The sequence below is a fragment of the Atractosteus spatula genome, unplaced genomic scaffold, assembly GCF_055471065.1.
Source record: "Atractosteus spatula isolate fAtrSpa1 unplaced genomic scaffold, fAtrSpa1.hap1 Scaffold_1, whole genome shotgun sequence".
Taxonomy (NCBI): Eukaryota; Metazoa; Chordata; class Actinopteri; order Semionotiformes; family Lepisosteidae; genus Atractosteus; species Atractosteus spatula.
In genome coordinates this window covers 418935-438785 of record NW_028296652.1, presented here as the reverse complement: position 1 = coordinate 438785, position 19851 = coordinate 418935, and the positions used below count along the sequence as shown (strand labels likewise).

The 19851-nt window shown below is 43.7% G+C and overlaps 1 protein-coding gene across 1 annotated transcript in view; it reads right to left on the bottom strand.

The window, feature by feature from the left end:
• Positions 1-19851, bottom strand: part of LOC148810263 (uncharacterized) — an 87760-nt gene that overhangs the window by 44653 nt on the left and 23256 nt on the right. Inside the window, exons 7-9 of the mRNA XM_088909131.1 lie at positions 19190-19294; positions 18150-18250; positions 8314-8456 (exon numbers count right to left, since the gene is read on the bottom strand). Of these exons, the coding sequence (XP_088765257.1) occupies positions 8314-8456; positions 18150-18250; positions 19190-19294 (349 nt within the window). The remainder of the gene's footprint in view (positions 1-8313; positions 8457-18149; positions 18251-19189; positions 19295-19851) is intronic.

Below are 19851 nucleotides of genomic sequence, written 5' to 3'. Positions count from 1 at the left end.
AATGTAGTTAGTCCATAGTCAGCAATCTAAACTTTATTGTTAAGCTTTAATGATTTATGTTGTACCAGTAACCTTTAGAAATACTATAGTACTTCACAAATGCTTTGTGTGTTTGGAAATCTTTTGAGTAAAAGCCTTATAAAAATAGGTTTAGTTTTTACAGGACATGACAAAGAAATAGGATGGTATAATTCTTATAATTGCTTAGTGATTGTATTTGGAAGATTATAGACTAAACAGACTTCAGGGATGCCAGTGGATCATTGTGCTATTTGGAATTATTCCAAAAATCAAGTGACCTCTTTGCTGTAGTATCTTTAGTATTATTTATTTAGTATTAATAAAGAATAGATTTATTAAAGTCGTGCGATGTGTAAGCGGGATATGTAAAATAATGTAAAATAAAGTTTTTTATTATTGTTATAGAGAAACATGATCAGATTTTCCCTGGTTCAGAAAAAAGACGATTAAAATCTGTAATCTTTCCACTTGTATGTCATCGGACATTAACGAGTACAACCCCCCTCTCTGCCGGAGTGCTGGCTGTGACGAATTAAACCGGTTTCACAGGTATTTTCAAAGTAGGAAGTACAGTGTTAACTAGTAGCTAGGCTCCTCAATGAAATCGCTTTAACATGCTAATGCGTTGGTGTAACAGTCCGAGCGTGGCAAGCTTCCAATGTCAACTCGACTCGATTGGAAGACAATGAACGTATTTTAGCCCTAAATGAATTAATAGCAAACATGGTTTACATAAAAGACATTTTTCCAAGAAAGTTTATAATTATACGATCTATAGTCGAAATCTGAGCCTAAATATAAAGGAAAAGCATTTTCAGAGAGCAATCACGCTGTGTTTATGTAGAATAAGTGATTAGGTTTATGAGCAATCTAATTACCTATTCGCTTAAAACGCTATATAAAACAAAGTTTATTTAAAGATGAATGATAAGTGTCGCAGTTTAAATAATTTTCGTAGTAGGGCTTGGACAGATTCCAAGTGCATTTTTGCAATTTACGTTGCATTGTCCAATGTGCTGTTGTAATACAGTTTAGAATACAGTAAGTCTAAACTGTATCAGCTTTATTTATGGGTTGCAATTTAGAAAAAGTCAAAAACCGCACTCAAAATGCAATTTAGAGCTTTGTGGCAAGAGGAGACACCCAAATTATAATGTAACATGCCACTGTTTGTGCATGAACAAAGTTATACTGCAATTTTCCTTAGATACGCGATTAAAAAAAATAAATTTTTTGAATCCCCGGCGGAACACATTCCATAAGAATCAGCGCTTTTATACAGTATATCACCTTTAAACACATATATTTAAACACGCGTTTACGATTTAAATCAAAACGCGATTCAAATCAATATAAATGTTTATTTTGTAACGCATAGGTGACTATTCATTGTTATTAAAAAGACTTAAATTCGATCATGTTGTGATATTTAGAAATATAAATTTGTTTGGTGCGAGTGAGGTTTTATTTAATGTCTGACCAAGGGAAACGTTTCATTTTTTCAAAGAAATGTTTGTTAAAAAATAAAGTCATAGTTCCATGGGATTCAATCACAGACCGTGTGACATGGGAGTCAGGAAACTAACCCACAGCGCTACCAGCGCGGTCACATGCTGAGGGCTGAAAAAGCACTACAGAAACATTATCGACAGACAATGTACAGATTTGATAAAGCTATAAAATAATGTAATTAGGCACAGAACAAGTTTACAGCACAGTACAATAATAAATGCTGACCATGACTTTAGAAGCATAAATTGCCTTACACTCAATTTAAACACAAGCTGTCTTTAGCCCTCTAAGCTGGTTCATACAGAAATGTAGAGATCCAGGCTCAGAACACACAGCTTCATTAGCGAATACATATGCAGGACAACTAGAGAAGACGTTTTACAGAGGATGGATTTTTAGAAACATCCCATCAGTGACATCACTGAAGTCAACTCCTAGGTACTGTAACTGTCGTGTGGATAGTTTCACAAGAATCAGACAAAGGTTTAAGCATCGCTTGTTCTAGATAAAACTGCAAAAAAAAAAACAACAACCCCTAATGTACTTCTTTGCGGCTCTGTTTGCCCAAATCATATATTCACAACGTGAAATTAGAAAATAATATTACGTAACCAAAATCCGCAATATGGAAACAGAATCTGTGTAATTGTTGACAGATGATGTACTCGTAACATTTTTACAAGACGAACTACAACATTTAAAAAATGACTTGTATGTACTTGATATCTCTAATCAATCCACTGCACTGCATTTAAACAAAACGAAAACTAGAACGCCCTGGGCATACCGTTTCGCGCTTCTTATCAGTTGCTCAAAAGTAATTTGACCGTATGAAATGCATAATATAAACCTAGAAACATATACGTGAGCAGTATTTATGTAGTATCGGTGTCAAGACATACCTCTCAAATACTGTAAATCAAGTTAAAAATATCTCAAGACCGATTCTGGTCATAATGAAACCATGTTTCGTGTATGTTTTCTTTAAAGTACCGAGACCAGCCATATACTGTATGTTTATGTTCCAAATTAATATCGTTTATGGCCTTCACACGCGTTGCAGTATGCTCCTATTCTTTTTATGCTCAGGCACTAAGATTTCCCTTCAGTGGTAAAATTCCATATAAATATTCAATACTTAAACGGGCACAGTTAAGACATTAAATATACATATACATACTGTATACAGTACAGTTTGCATACGGTAATATGTTTATGTTCCTAAATCAATCTCTTTTATGAGCATGTAAAGGCATGGTGAATCGATTCTCAAAAATTACCGTACTTTGCATGATTGGAAAAAAATGCGTGATTGCGAAATGCTGTGGTGTTACTTTTACAAAGACGGTCAATGAAAAAAATAATGTGGACCAGGGCAATACTTTGAGTTTACAGCTTGTCCAAGGTCATTTATTATTAATACTATTAGTAATATCTTCGTTAAAGACTTTGATGGCTACAGCTCAAACATGAGAGGTTGAGCTTTATTAGCTCCACCTTGCGGAAATTCCGGATACTATTATTTTGCTAGCGGTATTTACCGGTAACTCGCGGTAGACTGCGTACAGCCTACCGGAAAATAATGCGGTATCGCCCGCGCATTTTGAATGGCTGCATCTGTATAATGTTTCTTAATGCTTTGAACTTTCTTAATATTTATAGTATTAATTTATGAATAATAAATAATTTCAAACTGCTTGTTTTTTGTTCAGAGTGATTTTTCACTGTTTTCAAAACCCTCTTTTTAAAATGCCCATGTCTGAGGCATGATGTTTTACTTGTCAAGAACTGCGAGCAAAACACACAGAGCCTTCAAACCACGGGCACTTTAACAACCTCTATATGTGAAAATTTCCACAGATTTTAGTTGAAAAACATCTAGTATCTGGTTTTAGAACCCTTTCTTTGCTTATTCGCAATTACACCTGGTTGGATTTTTAGGATTTTAATGTTCAAAAGCACACCAATGCTACTGTACCTGAACTTGAACTTTATTGCCATATGTACCTGGTACATGTACTGGTACAATGGAATTCTTACTTACAGAAAGTCTCTCGATTGTTAAAAAAGTTCTAAAACACAAAGTGCAGACAGTGCATCAAGACATTATACAAACAAACAGTAGACAATGTACAAGCAAACAAGTAAACAGTTTGAATGTAAACAATGACTGCAGATAGGTGTGGTCCGAGGGGCATGGCCAAATGCATTCACCAATCACACTGCTTGTGGGTAGAAGCTATTAAAGAATATGGTGGCAAGTGTACGTATGCTCTTGTGTCTCTTGCCTGAGGGCAGTGGGGTGAAGAGCTCATGCCCGGGGTGGTGACTGTCCTCTGTGATGGACAGAATTCTACCACAACAGCGATCCTCATAGAGCTGGTTAATCTCAGTGAGACCACAGCCGATGATCTTCTGGGCCATATTCGCCGTTCTCTGCAATTCCTTTCTCTCTCGAGAAGAGGTGTTGCTATACCACACAGTGATCCCGTTGGTGAGGACGATCTTGATGGTGCAGCGATAGAAGTTCACCAACGCAGATACTGGCATCCCCCATTGCTTGACCTCAGGAAATAGAGGCACTGCTGAGCCTTTTTCAAGATAATGTCCATGTTCACAGTCCAGGTTATTAGGAAGTACAACCTTGGACACAGAAAGCAGCCTTGTGGGGTGCCAGTGCTCAGGGTGAGCGGTGTTGATGTTTTATTACCTATCCACACCACCTGTGGTCTCTCGATTAGAAAGTCCAGCAGCCAGTTGCAGACAGAGTTGCACAGTCCTAGTCCCCTGAGCTTTGTCACCAGTTGGCTGGGTATGACTAAATTGAATGCTGAACTGTAGTCCACAGACAGCATTCTCACATATGAGTTCTCAGTGTCCAGGTATTCCTGTACTGTATGTAGAGCCAGGGAGACAGCATCTTCCACTGATGTGTTGTTCTGGTAGGCAAACTGCAAGGGGTCCAGGGACTCTGTGATGGAGGTGTTCATGTGTGACAATACCATTCTCCAGGAATTTCATCACCACAGATGTTAATGCTACTGGGTGGTAATCTTTCAGGCACGTCACTTTTGCCTTTTTGGAGAGTGGAACAGCAGTGTTCTTTTTAAGCAGGTGGAGACAATGGACTGCGACAGGGAGGAATTAAAGATGTCCGTAAGCACTGTGGCCAGCTGGGCTGCACATGTCCTCAGGACACGAGGTGGTATCCCATCAGGCCCTGCAGCCTTATGGGTTTTCACCCTGCTCAGAGTCTTCCGTACATCCTGCTCTGAGAGTTTCAGAACAAACTCACCCTGCACACTTGGGGTCTTCTCAGCAGTGCCCGTGTTCAGAGCATAGAAATGGTTCAGCTCGTCAGGCAGGGATGTTGTTTGTGTCGATCTCCTGGCTGCAGCCCTTCTAGCCTATAAATTAATGTCCTAATTTTCTTTTCTGGTACACAAATCTTGGTGCAGTATTTAATATAGCTGGTGACCGCATCTGTATACTCATTTAAATCTGTGTTGGGAGCTCTGAATGCATCCCAGTCTGTACTATCAAAGCAGTCTATTAACCTGCTTTCCACCTCCTCAGACCAACAACACACTGACCTGTTCGCAATGGGAAAGGTTTTTAGCTTCTGTTTGTACCCAGGAAGCAACAGGAGAGCGATGTGGTCCGACTTACTGAAACTTGGTTTGGGAAGCGCTTTGTATGCTCCTTTTATTGTTGTGTAGCAGTGGTCAAAAATATTGCCTCCTCAGTGACATGCTGAAAGTATTTTTGCAGTACTTTCCTCAGATTGCAGTGGTTGATGTCCCTGACTACAACTGAGACGGCTGCCAGGTGAGAGTTTTCGTGCTTAATGATAATGTCATGGAGTTCGCTGTGTGCTGCTTCCACGCGGGCTTGAGATTGAATGTAAAGGAACATAATAATGGTAGTGGAAAACTCCCTCGGCAAATAAAAGGGTTGACATTTTATGGTCAGGTGTTCTAGATTTGGTGAGCAGGATTTAGAGATTACCTCCACGTCTGTGCACCATTTACTGTTGACCAGGAAGCCAATGCCTCCTCCTTTGTGTTTGCCGGTTGCTTGGTGGTTTCTGTCCATGCGGTAAACTGTTACGGTGCGGAAGAAGGACCCTAAGCAGAATCCTCTGAACTCAAATGTACCAGCAGGAGTTTATCCAAAAACGTGGGTCAGGAAGTCAGGGTTGAAAACCAGTAAATCCACAATAACCCAGTCGAGATCCAGGAGACGAAGTCAGAGACAAAGCCAGTGGTCAGAGCCAAAAACCTAGAAATCTTGCAAACAGGGAACAATGCAGTTCTAGCTAGGTAAAACCCAGCAAGAAGTGGTGGGTCAGGTTGGTTTAAGTAGGCAGGTGGGAGAGGGTGTGTCTGATTAGTTCTTTGGAAACTGCACTGGAATGTGCAGGAGTTGATTTAGGCGATGAGTTCTCCAGGGGTGTGACATAATATAAACGGTGAACCCCTTTGGCTGGATGGTGGTGCCCAGGATGTACTGTACGCATTCAGCCAGGTTTCAGTGAAGGTGTACACGCAGCATTCCCTCAGGTCCCTTTCCGCTTTGATCCAACAGTGTAGCTTGTCTATCTTATTGTCCAGTGACTGAACATTAGGTAACAAAATAGACGGCAGTGGTGGTCTGTGCGGACACCTCCGTAGTTGCGCTACTATGCCACCTCGTCTCCCCCAGCGTCTGTTTACCGCATCTCTGTCCGGTCCGGTCAGGTATGTGAAAACAGTTGTTTGATGACCCTCAGGAGTCTGGCCCCAGGTTTAAAAGTGTTTTTTCTGCCATAAGTAATGACAGCCATTGAGTGCCCAACACAAAACAAGAGTATTAATGTGTAAATAAACGTTTAAACAGACACACAGTGAGAGAGCTTTCTGTACACAGTCATCATCTTGGCGGTGCCAGAAGTATCTGTAGGACGCACCCCTACCTTAACAAAGCCAGTAATTAAATGAGACTGTAAATCTCTGTGCACTGAAACCACAAGAAGTCTGGTCTTTTTCAATAAAATCCCATCTAAAAAAGAAGGTTTGGAATCTAGATTTGATAGAGATCCGAGACGATGGCTCTCTGATATCCTTAGGTAAACCGAGCGACTAAAGAAACCCACTGTCGATAAAATATCTGCCTTGTACCATTTCTTAAACTGCTCCAAAGTCGTGCACAGAGTAAAATCCTGTAACCTGAATGGCATGACAGACACACCACCAATTACCCCAACAGAGCACCTATAGTATAAAATAACCTTCGGTGCACTGACACAGAAACTGTGTACAGATCGTGTGCATCTAATCTTGAGTACCTCACTATTAAATGTCACCCTCTTTGCCTACTGTGGGAATTTAGGGCTGTTATTATGAACACTGTGCTAATGCAACATGCTAATGCCGAAGCAGTACTCAGCGAGTTGTACAGTGTCATCAGCAAGCATGAAAACACGCATCCAGAAGCTGTTTCTGTCTCATAAAGTCTGGTTCTGGAGTGTTCTGGCTGCCACTCCCCTCACCAGTGTTCATTTTTTATCATCTACTTTTCATTATTAACTCTCTCCAGGGTATGGGTTGTTTGACCTCCCTTGTCTTTCAGGCACAGGTGGGGGATGTTTCCAATGCCATTTTAAATCAATACATTTGTTTCCCTAAAATATATACGTTTGAGTCTTAACACAGTTGACAAACATCCATCTGTAGAATTCTGCCAGAATATCAGCTGAAACAAACTTCACAAAAAATGGCACAGAAGAATAAGTCAAGGTGTTGTGCTACAGAAAACCAATAGAAACCCACACAGTAAGTGTCACGAATCGCACACGGGCATGTAAGCGCTCCCACATTCCCACGAGCTCTTCTCTCCCTAAATGTTCATGCACCGATCTTCTCAGCACTATTTAAACCCTCACTAGTCTTCCCTTCTTCGCTCATGATTGAGATCTCCTCCCTGAGCTGTGTATTCGTATGTTTCCTACTTTTCTTGTTGTTAGGCCACCGGTATTCCGACTCAAATGCCTCCCTTCGACTACGTCTTCGCCTCCCGATTTGGTACTTACGAACTCTTGACTCCTTCCCGGATTTTGGACCCCTGCTCTTGTACTCGACCACGCCTTCGCATACCGACTCAACTCCTAACCTTCGCCATTGGAAGCGCCTCACATAGGATCCCTATCTACTGAAGCCCGGCCATACCTGACAGTAAGGGAGCTGAGACTTGAAAGGACTGCACTTTCACACTCTATCACATCATTTTTTCATCTTCTTTTCACTAATACAATGTTTCCCAAGGTCACAGGTCTGCCAGCAGCAAACACCGTGAGATTATCCACTGTGTCACAGCAACCAATAAGCTTCTAATCCGACAGTATGAAAGTTCACTTCTCCCTCTACAGGAGATTGGTCTCCTAAAATATTCAATTAACATTTTCTATACCTGTAATTCTTGGGTTTTGTTATTCCTAGTGAATTTAGAAATAAACTCTCAAATAAACAACTGCAAAAATGAAACATGTGTGAGTGAATTATGTGACTTTTAAGCCATTCATTATACTTAAAACATTAGTTTAAAACTGATTAGCATGTGAATGAAAACTATGAGTACAGCTTTAGTAAACAAATACAGCTACAGAGTGGAGATGTGTAAACATGTTTAAACAAATTATAATTCAGTACAAATTCATAAATTCAGTTATGAGATTAAAAACACATCAGTAGTTAATAGATGAGCATGAAAGAAAAACATGAAGGAAATAGATTAAAAACGTACCTTTCATCATTAGGACCAGCTCATAAAGCTGATTCTGGAGACTCTCCATAGTCATATAATCCACTTTCATCTGGTACAGTTTGCTATACCGCAGTTGCACTACACACTTAGTTGTCGATATGCATGAGTTCTCTGGGCCTTTTCTAGAAAATAAGAATACAGATAAAAATATTTTTGACAAATATGTAACTTTTTATTGTCTGTGTTGAGAGGTCATGGTAGATAGAGCAGCTACTGTATACTGATGCAGCCCCTCAGAGCATGCATCGTTTCTTAATACCGTGTTTGTGGCACAGTGGCATGTAACAGGGTGTGATTCACTGGCCAAAGACAATCGATAGGTGGCACTTGTGGTGCTTTCGATGTTAGTGATACTATTATTGTTACTCTACTGTGCATCTTTAAATCCACTTAAAATGCGATATTAACCTTGAATTATGCTAATTTTGGTAGCTGAATATAAAAACAACCGAACTATCATTTCTAGGAACATAGTGTAGCGCATTCTCCCCGGGCAGAGGCAGAAGAGCGCCCGGCTATGGTACACGGTGAGGGGCAGGACAGGAGTGGAAGTGGTCAGGGCGGGGTTTAGGAAGGCCGCTGACCAGTGTGGCTGTCCTACAGTGAAGCGGGCATACAGTCTGGGGAGGTGTCCGTTTTCATTGTAAATAGTTCCCTGCTTCTGCACCCCTGGGTGTTACTCTCTCCCTTTCTTTTCTCTCTCTCTTTTCTCTCTCTCTCTCGGGCGCGCGGGCGGTGTGGTAGCTCGCGCTGTTGGGGGTGGGGTGTCTGTCTCTCTCTGGTTGGGGGCGTGGGAGAGCCGGCTGGCAGGTGGTGACGGAGAAGAAAAATAAAGGCAGCTTTTAACTCCGCAAGTCTGAGTTCTTGTGTCCGTCCTATCCGAACCCGAAATCGTTACATTGGTGTCACAAGCAGGAGGATGGACAGTGAATGGCCGATGTTGTGAGACTCGGAGAAGCGCCGGATCCCCCAGCAGCTGAGTGACCCCCTAAAGCGCCTTTTGGGGGTGAGCAGCAGCCGCCAGGGGCCAGGACGACCCCTCAGCGCCGCCAGTGGCCACAGCCCTTATCAGGGCTACCCAACGACGACCCACTCAGTGGAAGGGGGGCCCTTTCCCGGGTCGCCTCAGGCCATGTGGCAGGAAGGAGATGCCAGACCAGCAGGGTCCAGCCCACCACCCCTGTTCCAGCCTGCGCCGGTGAGACTGAGCCGTTATAATGGGGAGGTCCCATGGCAGATGTTCGAGGCCCAGTTCCAGATTTGCCTGGGCAAACGGCTGGTCTCAGGTGGAGATGGCGGGCCACCTCGCCGCAGTCCTGGAGGGGAAGGCCTGCCAGGCGTTGCTGGATGTACCCGGAGACCAGCGGTACAACTACGCGGTGTTGGCGTCGGCCCTCCGGAGGCGTTTCGGTGGGGGAGAGGAGGCGCCGGGATTGCTGCGGGCGAGGCTGGTCCAACACCGCCGCCTAGCGGGAGAGCCACTGGGTCCTGTCACCGCGGACGTAATCTACTTATCTCGCCAGGGTTACCCTACTCTCCTGGAGGAGGCCCACCGGGAGATAGCGCTCCAGGCGTTTCTCCGGGCCCTGGCGCCAACTGAGGTGCAGCACCATGTGATGCTGGCCGCGCCGGTTTCCTTGGAGCAGACCCTGGCTCTGGCTGAACAGGCTGATGCCATGTTCAAGGAGACCGGTGGGCACCAACGGAGGGGCACTCCCTGCCGGGCAGCGGAAGCGGCGCACGGGGAATCAGATGGGGAGGAGGAGACGGCCAGCGCGGCGACACAGGGGGAGCGACGACGGCGGGTCATCTGCCACTGCTGTGGGGAGAGGAGGCACATCGCCCGGGAGTGTTGGGCGCCGGAGCCCCGGGGACTCCGGAGACCGTCGGGAAACAGGAGCGGGACGGCCTAAAGGGGGAAAGGCCGTCCTTGACCAACGCTACCCCCGCTCTGGAAAGCCAGAGGGAGCGCTTCACCCCGTCTGCTGCTGTGGGAAGGGTTGACCACAGTCGGGGCTTATTTCTTCCGTGCCTCGTCGAGGGCAGACCCTGCCAGGCCCTCGTCGACACCAGTTCGACCATCACCCTGCTGCGGCCTGGTGTCCTGCCGGGCACCGAGGCAGCGGAACCCCCAGGATGGGAAACCACCAGTCTGCGGCTGAGGACGGTGACGGGGCAGTGTGCCGAGGTCCTCGGCAAGCGGGCACTCACCATGCAGTTTGGGGCCGCGAGGGTGAAACACCCCTTCTACCTCGCCCCAATCCGCAAGAACTGTATCCTGGGGTTGGACTGGTTGCAGCAGGTAGGTGGATGCCTTGACTTGGGCCGGCGAGAGTTGGTGAGGCAGGGGGAACGAATCTGTCTCGCGGCGGGCGGGGCGGGAGGTGTCCAGGGCGCGTGGGCTGACTGGAGCGGGAAGCAGAGGCAGCAAGGCAGTTGACAGGGCGGCCGCTGGGGGGAATGCGGGGACCAAGCGCAACGGTGAGATAGGGCGTGCTGTGGGGGAGCTGTTGCGGTGTAGCAGCGAGGGCCTCACTCGAGGCCAGCGCCGGCAGCTGCGGTCTCTCCTTGCTGAGAACGAGGATCTGTTCGCGGTGAGGGATGAGGACTGCACCCGCAAGGCTCTCACGCAGCACGGGATCGACACCGGGGATGTGTGGCCCATTCCCGTTCCACCCCGGCGGATGGCCTACGTCAAGCGGGCGGCCGCGGAGGAGAAGGTTCGGGAGATGGCTGCAGCAGGAAGACAGCCTTCTCCATCGGCCAGGGGCTCTGGCAATTCACTGTCATGCCTTTCGGACTGTGTAATGCCCCGGCAACGTTTGAGCGGTTGATGGAGCAAGTGCTGGCATCAGTTCCCTGGAGCAAGTGCGTGGTGTACTTGGACGATTTGCTCGTGCATGCCCGGGGTTTCGAGCAGGCCCTGGCAAACCTCCGGTTAGTGTTGGCTTGCATCCGGCGGGCCGGGTTGAGGCTCAACCCCGGAAATGCGGGCTCCTGCGGCGGGAGGTTACTTTCCTGGGGCATGTGGTCGGGCCGTGAGGGGTGGCCACGGACCCGGGGAAGGTTGCCGCGGTGCGCAACTGGCCGGTGCCCCGCACCGTGACGGAGCTCCGCAGTTTCCTGGGGTTGGCGTCTTATTACCGGAGGTTTGTCCGGGATTTCGCCAGCCTCGCTACCCCGCTGCACCGCCTCACGGAGAAGGGGCGGCGTTTTGTGTGGGACGCAGACTGTTAGGGGATCTTCCAGGTGCTGCGGGAGGCACTGGTGGGGGCCCCTGTCCTGGGCTTCCCGGATCCGATGCTGCCCTATGTGCTGGATACGGACGCCAGTGCTACGGGGGTGGGCGCCGTGCTAGCACAGGAGGGGCCAGACGGAGAGAGGGTCGTCGCGCACTTTAGCCGGGCGCTCAATAAGGCCGAGAGGAATTATTGCGTCACCCGGAGGGAGTTGCTGGCTGTAGTCTCGGCGGTCCGCCACTTCAAGCCCTATCTGTTCGGGACCCGTTTCAAACTGCGGACGGACCATGCGTCCCTCACCTGGCTGCTCAATTTCAAAGAGCTGGAGGGTCAAATGGCGCGGTGGATTGAGGTTCTGCAGGAGTATGACTTCAAGGTCGTGCGCCGTGCAGGGTCTCACCACAGAAATGCAGACACTCTCTCGCAGAGGCCCTGCAAGGCAGCGGACTGCCGCTATTGCGGCCAGCGGGAGCAGCGTGAGGAGGCCGCCCGTGGCAAGTGGGGAGCGAGCACCGCGGCCACGTCCCTGAGCCTGGGTGTGGGTGTGGGCCTGGCAGACCTGGCGCAGCAGCAGGAGGCAGACCCCGACATTGGGCCGGTGCTCCGCTTGAAGGCGGCGGGGACCCGGCCCGTGCGGGAGGAGCTCGCCCTTCACCCCAAGTCCGTGAAGGCGCTTTGCGCACTTTGGGAGGCCTTGGAGGTGAGGAACGGGGTGTTGTGCCGGGGGTGGCGGGTGCCCTCCAGCAGCGAGGTAAGGTGGCAGTTTGTGGTGCCGCGGTCACTCCACAGGGTGGTTCTCCAAGCGGTGCACGGCCAGCCGGGTGTGGGGCACTTCAGCTCCGCGAAAACCCTGCGGCGACTCCGAGGCCACTTCTATTGGGGTCTCTGTCACCGGGACATGGAGCGGTTCTGCCGGACGTGCGCGGTTTGCGTGGCCCAGAAGGGTCCGCCCGGGCGCTCAAGGGCGCCCCTCCAGCAACATAAACATTTCACGGGGTTTAGGAAGGCCACTGACCACTGCAGCTGTCCCACAGTGAAGCATTCATAAACATTTTCTTCATCAAAGTCTTTAACTCGGACACTTGCTGAGGTTATTTTGGAAATGTTTTGAAATGTTCATTCCAACTATTTCAAGTTTATATGTTTTCTAAAAAGCTATAGTGTTTTAACCATTTGTATGAATACTTGCTGTCATTATTACTATAAAAAATGTTGAAGTACATTTTAAGATCCACTTAAAAGGGAATATTAGTATGGAATTGCATAACCAAAGAAATTTAAAGATGCCCTTAAACAGAAATCGCAATTGAGTTTTTTTCAAGTTCATACAGCATTACTTTTAAACACACATTTTAATGACACTATGTATATTTTTAAGTAACATTTTTTTTTTGCTGCCCTTTGTTATATCAGTTAATATATTATTAGTAGTGTTTAAAAGTATTTGGCTTCATCTGAGTTGTTAGAAAAAGTTGTATAAATTGCACTTGTGGTGCGTGGCATGTATTTAATCTTAACCTTTCTGATGTCGCACTAGAGGGAGTGTTTTGTAGCACTAGAGGGAGGGAAGCTGGGTGTGGGTTTTTATTTTTACACTCCGTCAACACACATTCACTGATGTAGCTTTAGCTTAGGAACTCCAGTTCTCATGAGCCCCACAGGGCCTCCTGGCATGTCTCCAGTTACTAAGTAAGGCAAGTTACTGTATTCAAAGCACTCTTCAGATATTCGCACGTATGTAAACATTCATCTGTACTGTTTGTCAAAACAGACCACATGGCTTTTCTTAAGAGATGGACTATGGCCACAATTAACAATCACTTTCATGCCAGATAATGAAAATGAAAGTCAGCAAGAGACATTGTAGAGCATTGTATTGAATTTGTATTGACATTGTATTGAACAGGCTACCAAAAATAAACTATTTTTTATACATCAGGCTGAGTGACCATGTCTCAGGGTGCCCACTCACTGCACAGGTTCATCCATGTTATTGCTATTTTTATTTTCAATATTAATTTAACTGTTTTTTACTTCCACCGTTTACAGTATTTAAGTTTTGCTTCATTATTAATATTATTTTAATATTTTAACATACTGTAATATATAAATAAAGAAAAATGTCAATATAGAAAACATACGTTTTATTACATTTTACTTTTAGAGAAAGAGTCTTTATTTGTTGAAAACACAACTTGTGCATTGGCCAGGAATCAAACTTCAGACCTTTTAGCTGGGAGGAGAACATTCTATACCTGAACCAAAGCCTCACTCAGTTTGGACAAGATAAAATAAAAACCGTAAGAGTTACTTTTTCCATTTTCTACAAGCGTTTCCAAGACACTATAAGCATTGAATTTCCCATTATAACAAACTGTAACTAAAACAAGCACTTCAAACTGCTTCCAAAATAACCACAGCCAGTCACCAAAGAATTTGATGCAGTTGTTTATGAAGAAAGTGGAATACACTACCACTACCAGTAACACAGGAGTGCCAGACTCAGAGGGACCAGTCAGCCCCCCTGTGCCACCTGCTACTGCGCTAAGCACTGAGAGGAAAGCTAGAACAGGGAACCAGGAAGAAACTCTTGTAGATTTCCGTAAATGGGTAAGAGAGAGCCAGCAGGCCCCAGCGCTGGTGCAAAAGAAGAAAGAGCTCTATGTTGTGTGTGAAAAAATGGACTTGTGAAGCCGTATAAAAAGGAACATTTGCTCTGTCTGTCTAGGTGGTGATGTTGTGAAGAGGTTAGGAGTAAGAGAGAGAAAGAAGGAAAAGTAGTAGAAGTAGTAATTTTAGTTTTGGGTTTTGTTTAGTATTAGACTGGGGACTAGTGGGACAGGGAATATGTTTTTAGTATCATACTTTTGTTATTTTTCTTCTTATTGAGAAGACATCTGTAATCAGTAAGATTATTGCTTTCCCTTTCCGGATGCTCGCTTAGCCCTCCTTAGAATCGCCATATGAATCCTGTACTGCTTAAATCTGTGATCCCTATAAGGCTTCGAAATAAAGAGTTTGTTGTTTCAGAAGCTTGCCTCTCAGATATGACCTTATCTGGAAATCAACTAGCTGTTAAGGGTCACCTTTAGAGCCTTGAAGGAGTACTGGGGGGACTATGCCAGTTCTGCCCAGAGGTTTTAGGGTCTGCGCCCCGCAGGGGTAGGAGACTCAATAGTGCCAGGGAAGCATCCTCCTCAGTATCCTTCACCAGGTAACTCCTGCGCTTTGCTAGTTGAGCTGCAACAGAGGCTTCCCAGCACAAACCCCCTAATCTTGACCTTCAAGGTAGAGTGAGTCCATGTGCCTCAGCGTGAACTCTTCCCTGACACCAGGTGGATATGACCAAAATATTATGTTTTCTCCAAGTCAACTAACAGCTTTCTGTCCTGACTGCTGTTATGTCAGGGGCAGTAGTATTGCAGGTTTAATACCAGTCCCTGGCGAAACAGGACTAGCCAGGTCTAGTACAATCCCATACCATGCAAAATTATCTACAGTTCACCACGTTATACCGCACTACGTGATTGGCTGGCCAACATGACCACTCGTGGTTGCCTTATTTAATCTCTTTACTGTGAACGTTTAAATCCGCTTTATATTGATATTGGTATTAATATGGTATCTAATATTTTATAGCTAAAGGGAAATTTTAGTAGCTAAGCATAAAAATTAAAGGAGCATAACGCAGTCTTAAAAAATATTAATTTAGGAACATAAACATGTAAACTGTATATGGCTGGTATTGGTAGTTTAAATAAAAAATACACACCAGTATTCCACTTTCTTCCTTAACATTCTAGGCATCAAAGTCTTTCATTCGGTTACATACTGTGGTTATTTTGGAAAAGTTTTTACGTGCCCCTTCTGACTGTATTAAGTTTATATACTTCATAAAAATTTATAATGTTTTAACCTTTTCAATGAATATTTGTGCTCGTTATCGCAGTAAAAAAACACATACTTTTTAGAATTTGATTAATATAGGGAATATAATTATATAATAAAATAAAATATAATCTAATAAAATTAGGGAATATAATATGGAATCATGTATCTAAAGAAATTAAGAACGATATAATTATATTCATATAGCTCAAATTATCAAATCAATCTGACTCATTCACCCGCGATTACTTGGAAACGTTTTGCCTGCCCTGCTGAGTTAGAGCTTAAGTTGTCAAGCAGTGCGTTGGAGTAATGGCTTTGGTGTGTAATTCACAACGCGAAGGTTGGGGGTTCGAACCCAGCTCTTGCCATGAGTCTTCTTTTAACAAGTAAACATTTCTTTGAAAAACTAAAATAGTAACTATTTTTACTATAACTGTTACTCACCCTAACAGGGAAAGTAACATGGCTGAAGAGAGGGACAGAGCTGGTCCTTCCTCAGCCTATTAACTACTTTCCCCATTCAAGGAAAAATACGGGTTCATGTATGCAGGTCCCCCAGACCACACTACCAATTAGGAGAATCTGCTACAAGGACCTACGCATATTAACTAACACCCTACTTGCTGTAACCTGAACATTAAACAACGGGGATCAAAGAAACCAGGGCTGAAGCTGGTGCAATAAACATTCCCAACCGAACTTGACCCACTAGGTTTCTGCTTTGTTCTGAATCTGATGACAGGAAGAGTGAACTACGCTTCTCCCTTGTAACCCTTAACCCTTTACCTCTTTTACCTACAAGACAGCAAACTCACATTTCCCCTTAACCTTAAATCAGACCTGTTTTTCTGGGTCTAACTATAATCCTGTAACTTGTCAAACTTCATGACTATATGATTAGACAACTTCTCCTCTGGTCTTTTCCAGTTTAAAGAGAAGTGTATTCTATTCAACATCAACTCATGTACATCAACTCATGTACAGTAGATGTCTGCACTTATTTTTGACTGGATTCTGAGCTGCACACCCACAATACATTCTGAGATGCTCCGAGAAAAGGCTGCGCATTACAGACATCTAAAATCCAGTCCAACAGCTACAATTAAGCTTTGGACTGCATCAACAACAGCTCTCCAAGCTGAAGATGAAGACACTGCAAAAGGCAGCAACAACTTTTCAGCTTCAGTCAGCGCCAACTTCTGAGAAAGACCAAGATCAGAGTCAACAGTCTGCAGAAGGTTTCATTGAAAACAGGGAATATCACTGTTTATAATAATGAAAACAGAAAGAGTTTCTAGAGAGCCAGTTTCTAGAACCTAGCGATTTGTTCACACTCTTAGGAAACATACTTTCACATGCATTTGGAGAGTCCCTAAAGCACCTTCAGAGAGTACACAGAGGACTAGCTAGTTGCCCTTTTTTATAATATTACATTACTATTTATTATTATTATTATTAGTAGTAGTAGTAGTAGTAGTAGTAGTAGTAGTATTACATAATGGATTTACTCTTCAGGGGATGCAGCAGGCACACATTGCAGAATAGACATATAAGTACAGTGGAGGAGCCCCAAAATATGTAGAGTGATTGTAAGTCCTGGAACTAGTAAAGACCATCATGATAAAAGACTAAGATAATTTGTTCATCACTCCAATGTACAATTCAGTGAAGAAAGTGAGTTTTTGCGTATTGACTCCACTGGTCATTATCAGGGGTTCATGTCCTAGTGACACATAATATGGAGTCTAAGTGAACAATTAACAAATAACATCCATGTTTGGTGCTTAGGACATTTATTTCGTCAAGTCACTCAACCTCCAATGTCCCTGCACGCTTGTGTCTCTGTTATAAGAAGAAACAGGGTTACTTCAGGCAACACTCAGAGAGTCAACTTAGATTAGCAGACAGACTTGAAGTAGAAAAACTTTAGGCAAGGGTTAGCCTTCTTCTTACAGACAGGTTTAGAGCTCCTGTCTGTCATAGTAATAAAAGAGAATGCAGCTCTCTGAGGAAAGCTGTCATAGCACTGTTGGTTAAAGTGCTAGGTTCATTTAAAGATTAAGAGACAGAATTAAAATAGTAGCCGATCTTGTTATTTTGTTATTTTGTCATATCAGAGTCATCAGGTATGCACTTATGACCAGAGACCCTGACCAAACTGCACCTAAAAGCAGCATCTTACACTGCTGATCTGCTGATGAAAGATAGGATAGGATAGTGGCACAGTTAATATCATCATCTGGGTATATAAATTAGAGGGGATCTGAATATTCCCTGTGAAGGGATTAAATCAATTAAAGGATGCAAACAGGGTGAGTATGAGTGGGGAGACGAACAGTATATTTGTAAAGGGCCTCAAATCATTCATTAAAGAAATGGATGAATGAGATTTTCATATTAACTACTAATAACTAAATGAGCAAGTTGAGATCATTTTGAAATCTATGCTGTTAGATACGGATATCTTTGTATCCGTGGATTTCATGGTGTCAGCTGAAAGAAAAGCAAATTTTCTTTCTACCTGTTTTCATAGCTGGCACTACAGCTCACCTAGACCCAGAATTCCCTGCTAAAATATGAAAGCTGCTTATTATTTACTTTTCCATGCATCAGCAGCAGATTACAGTATGACATCTGGGGTCGGCATAATTTAAACTTTTTTAAATTGACCTGGAGTTTACTTACTCTGGAAGCAGAAAGGGCTGGACCTTCCGAAGATTGCCTCCTTTGCAGTACTTCTTCAGCACTTCAAATGAGTCTTCCTCAGCTTTTTTCAGTCTTATCATCTATGGGGCAAAGCAGTTTGTATTAAAATCCTGGAATTACTCAGTAATGTATTACACCTCCTAGATCTGATGAATCAGACTTTATTGAAGTATTGGTGTTATGAGAGCACAGGCCTTTCTAGACCACATTCCCCAGAAAGACCTGAGGAAGGAGCTGCTGCTGTCTGTAACTTCACTCATTGCAGGAAGTTGCTGGATGTTTAAAAAGCAGGAAGAAAAGGCTACCTGTGTCAGTGAATTAATCTGCCATGTGCAGAACAGAAAGCAGAACCTCGTTCTCCTGCCAATTCAAAGGAGCAAACTTGTACTTTTTGCGGAATAAAGGTACTTTCGGGTAGAGAGATCTTTAAACGTTTTGAGGAGAGTCTCGGTGCGAGACTAAGGTGCTGTTTTGAAGCCAGTAAGCAGCTAAGCTGCCCAGTATGACAGGTAGGGAAGCAGTGGAGAAGTTAAGTCCGGAGCTCAAAGAGGAGCTAAGATCTTTGTTTGGTGTTTGTTTGGTTTGTAGTGGAGTGTTTTTTTTGTTACCTGCACATGGGTGTTTTGAACCTTACAGCTGTGAATGTGTGGGTCTGTTGTCCAGGACCCACCTAAGATAAAAAGCATGTTATGATACGCCAAGTGGTCTGTTAATGTATATGATTTGTGTGATGCCAAAGTTACAAAAGCCTATTTTTAAACACCTAGTTTGAAAGCAATGATTTTGCTCCCTGCATGGAGTACTTTGTAGTTTTATTATGAATGTGAAGTTGCTTCTGAAAGCAAATCAGCAAGTAAAATACGAAAGTTATACTGGAAAATGCTTTCAGTTCATAGGTTCATTTTCCACAATATTAAACTATATTTTCTGAATTATAACCTGGATTGGCTTGGTTAGAAAATGAATGGATGGATTTTCCTATTCTGCAGACAAGTTTTAAAAACAAATCAAAATCATACCTCTTCCTGAGGAAAAGATGATTTGTGGGAGGTATTTCTAGTCATTTTCTCCAGTGTTTCTTTCTTGTTTTTTTCTTGTTCTTGGTTTTCAAGTTCTTCCTTGAACTAGAGAAAAAAAAGAGATCTCTCTCAAATTATTCAGAAGCAGTCTATTATTTCTGTGATACAAGATTTAGGAGTGGATGCCTCCGAAAATAAGTTGCCTTAAAAATAAGTCATAAGCTTTAAATAATTTTTACTATTCAATTCAATTCAAGGTGCTTTATTAGCATGACCGATGGGTACAATCAGTGTTGCCAAAGCAAATAAAATAATGAAATTCACATGAAACAAAACAAAAATAAAAGTAATATAAAATCTACAGACATATTACAGACATTTACAACAAAGACATATTATAATATATTGACATATATTGTAAACAGAAGGAGCATTATTGAGACGTACAGTCTAGATTAGAGTCTACATTATCTAGACACACAGTAGATAAATAAAAAAGTTAGGTAATCTGCGTGTGAATGTCACATAAAGGTTCAACATGATGAAAATATAACAATAAAACAAGTATTTAACAGCACTATGTCAAAATATAATATTTTCTGTGCCTTCTCCTCCATACCTTTCTCCCCCTGTTTTCCTCCTCCTATTTCTCCTTTCTCCTC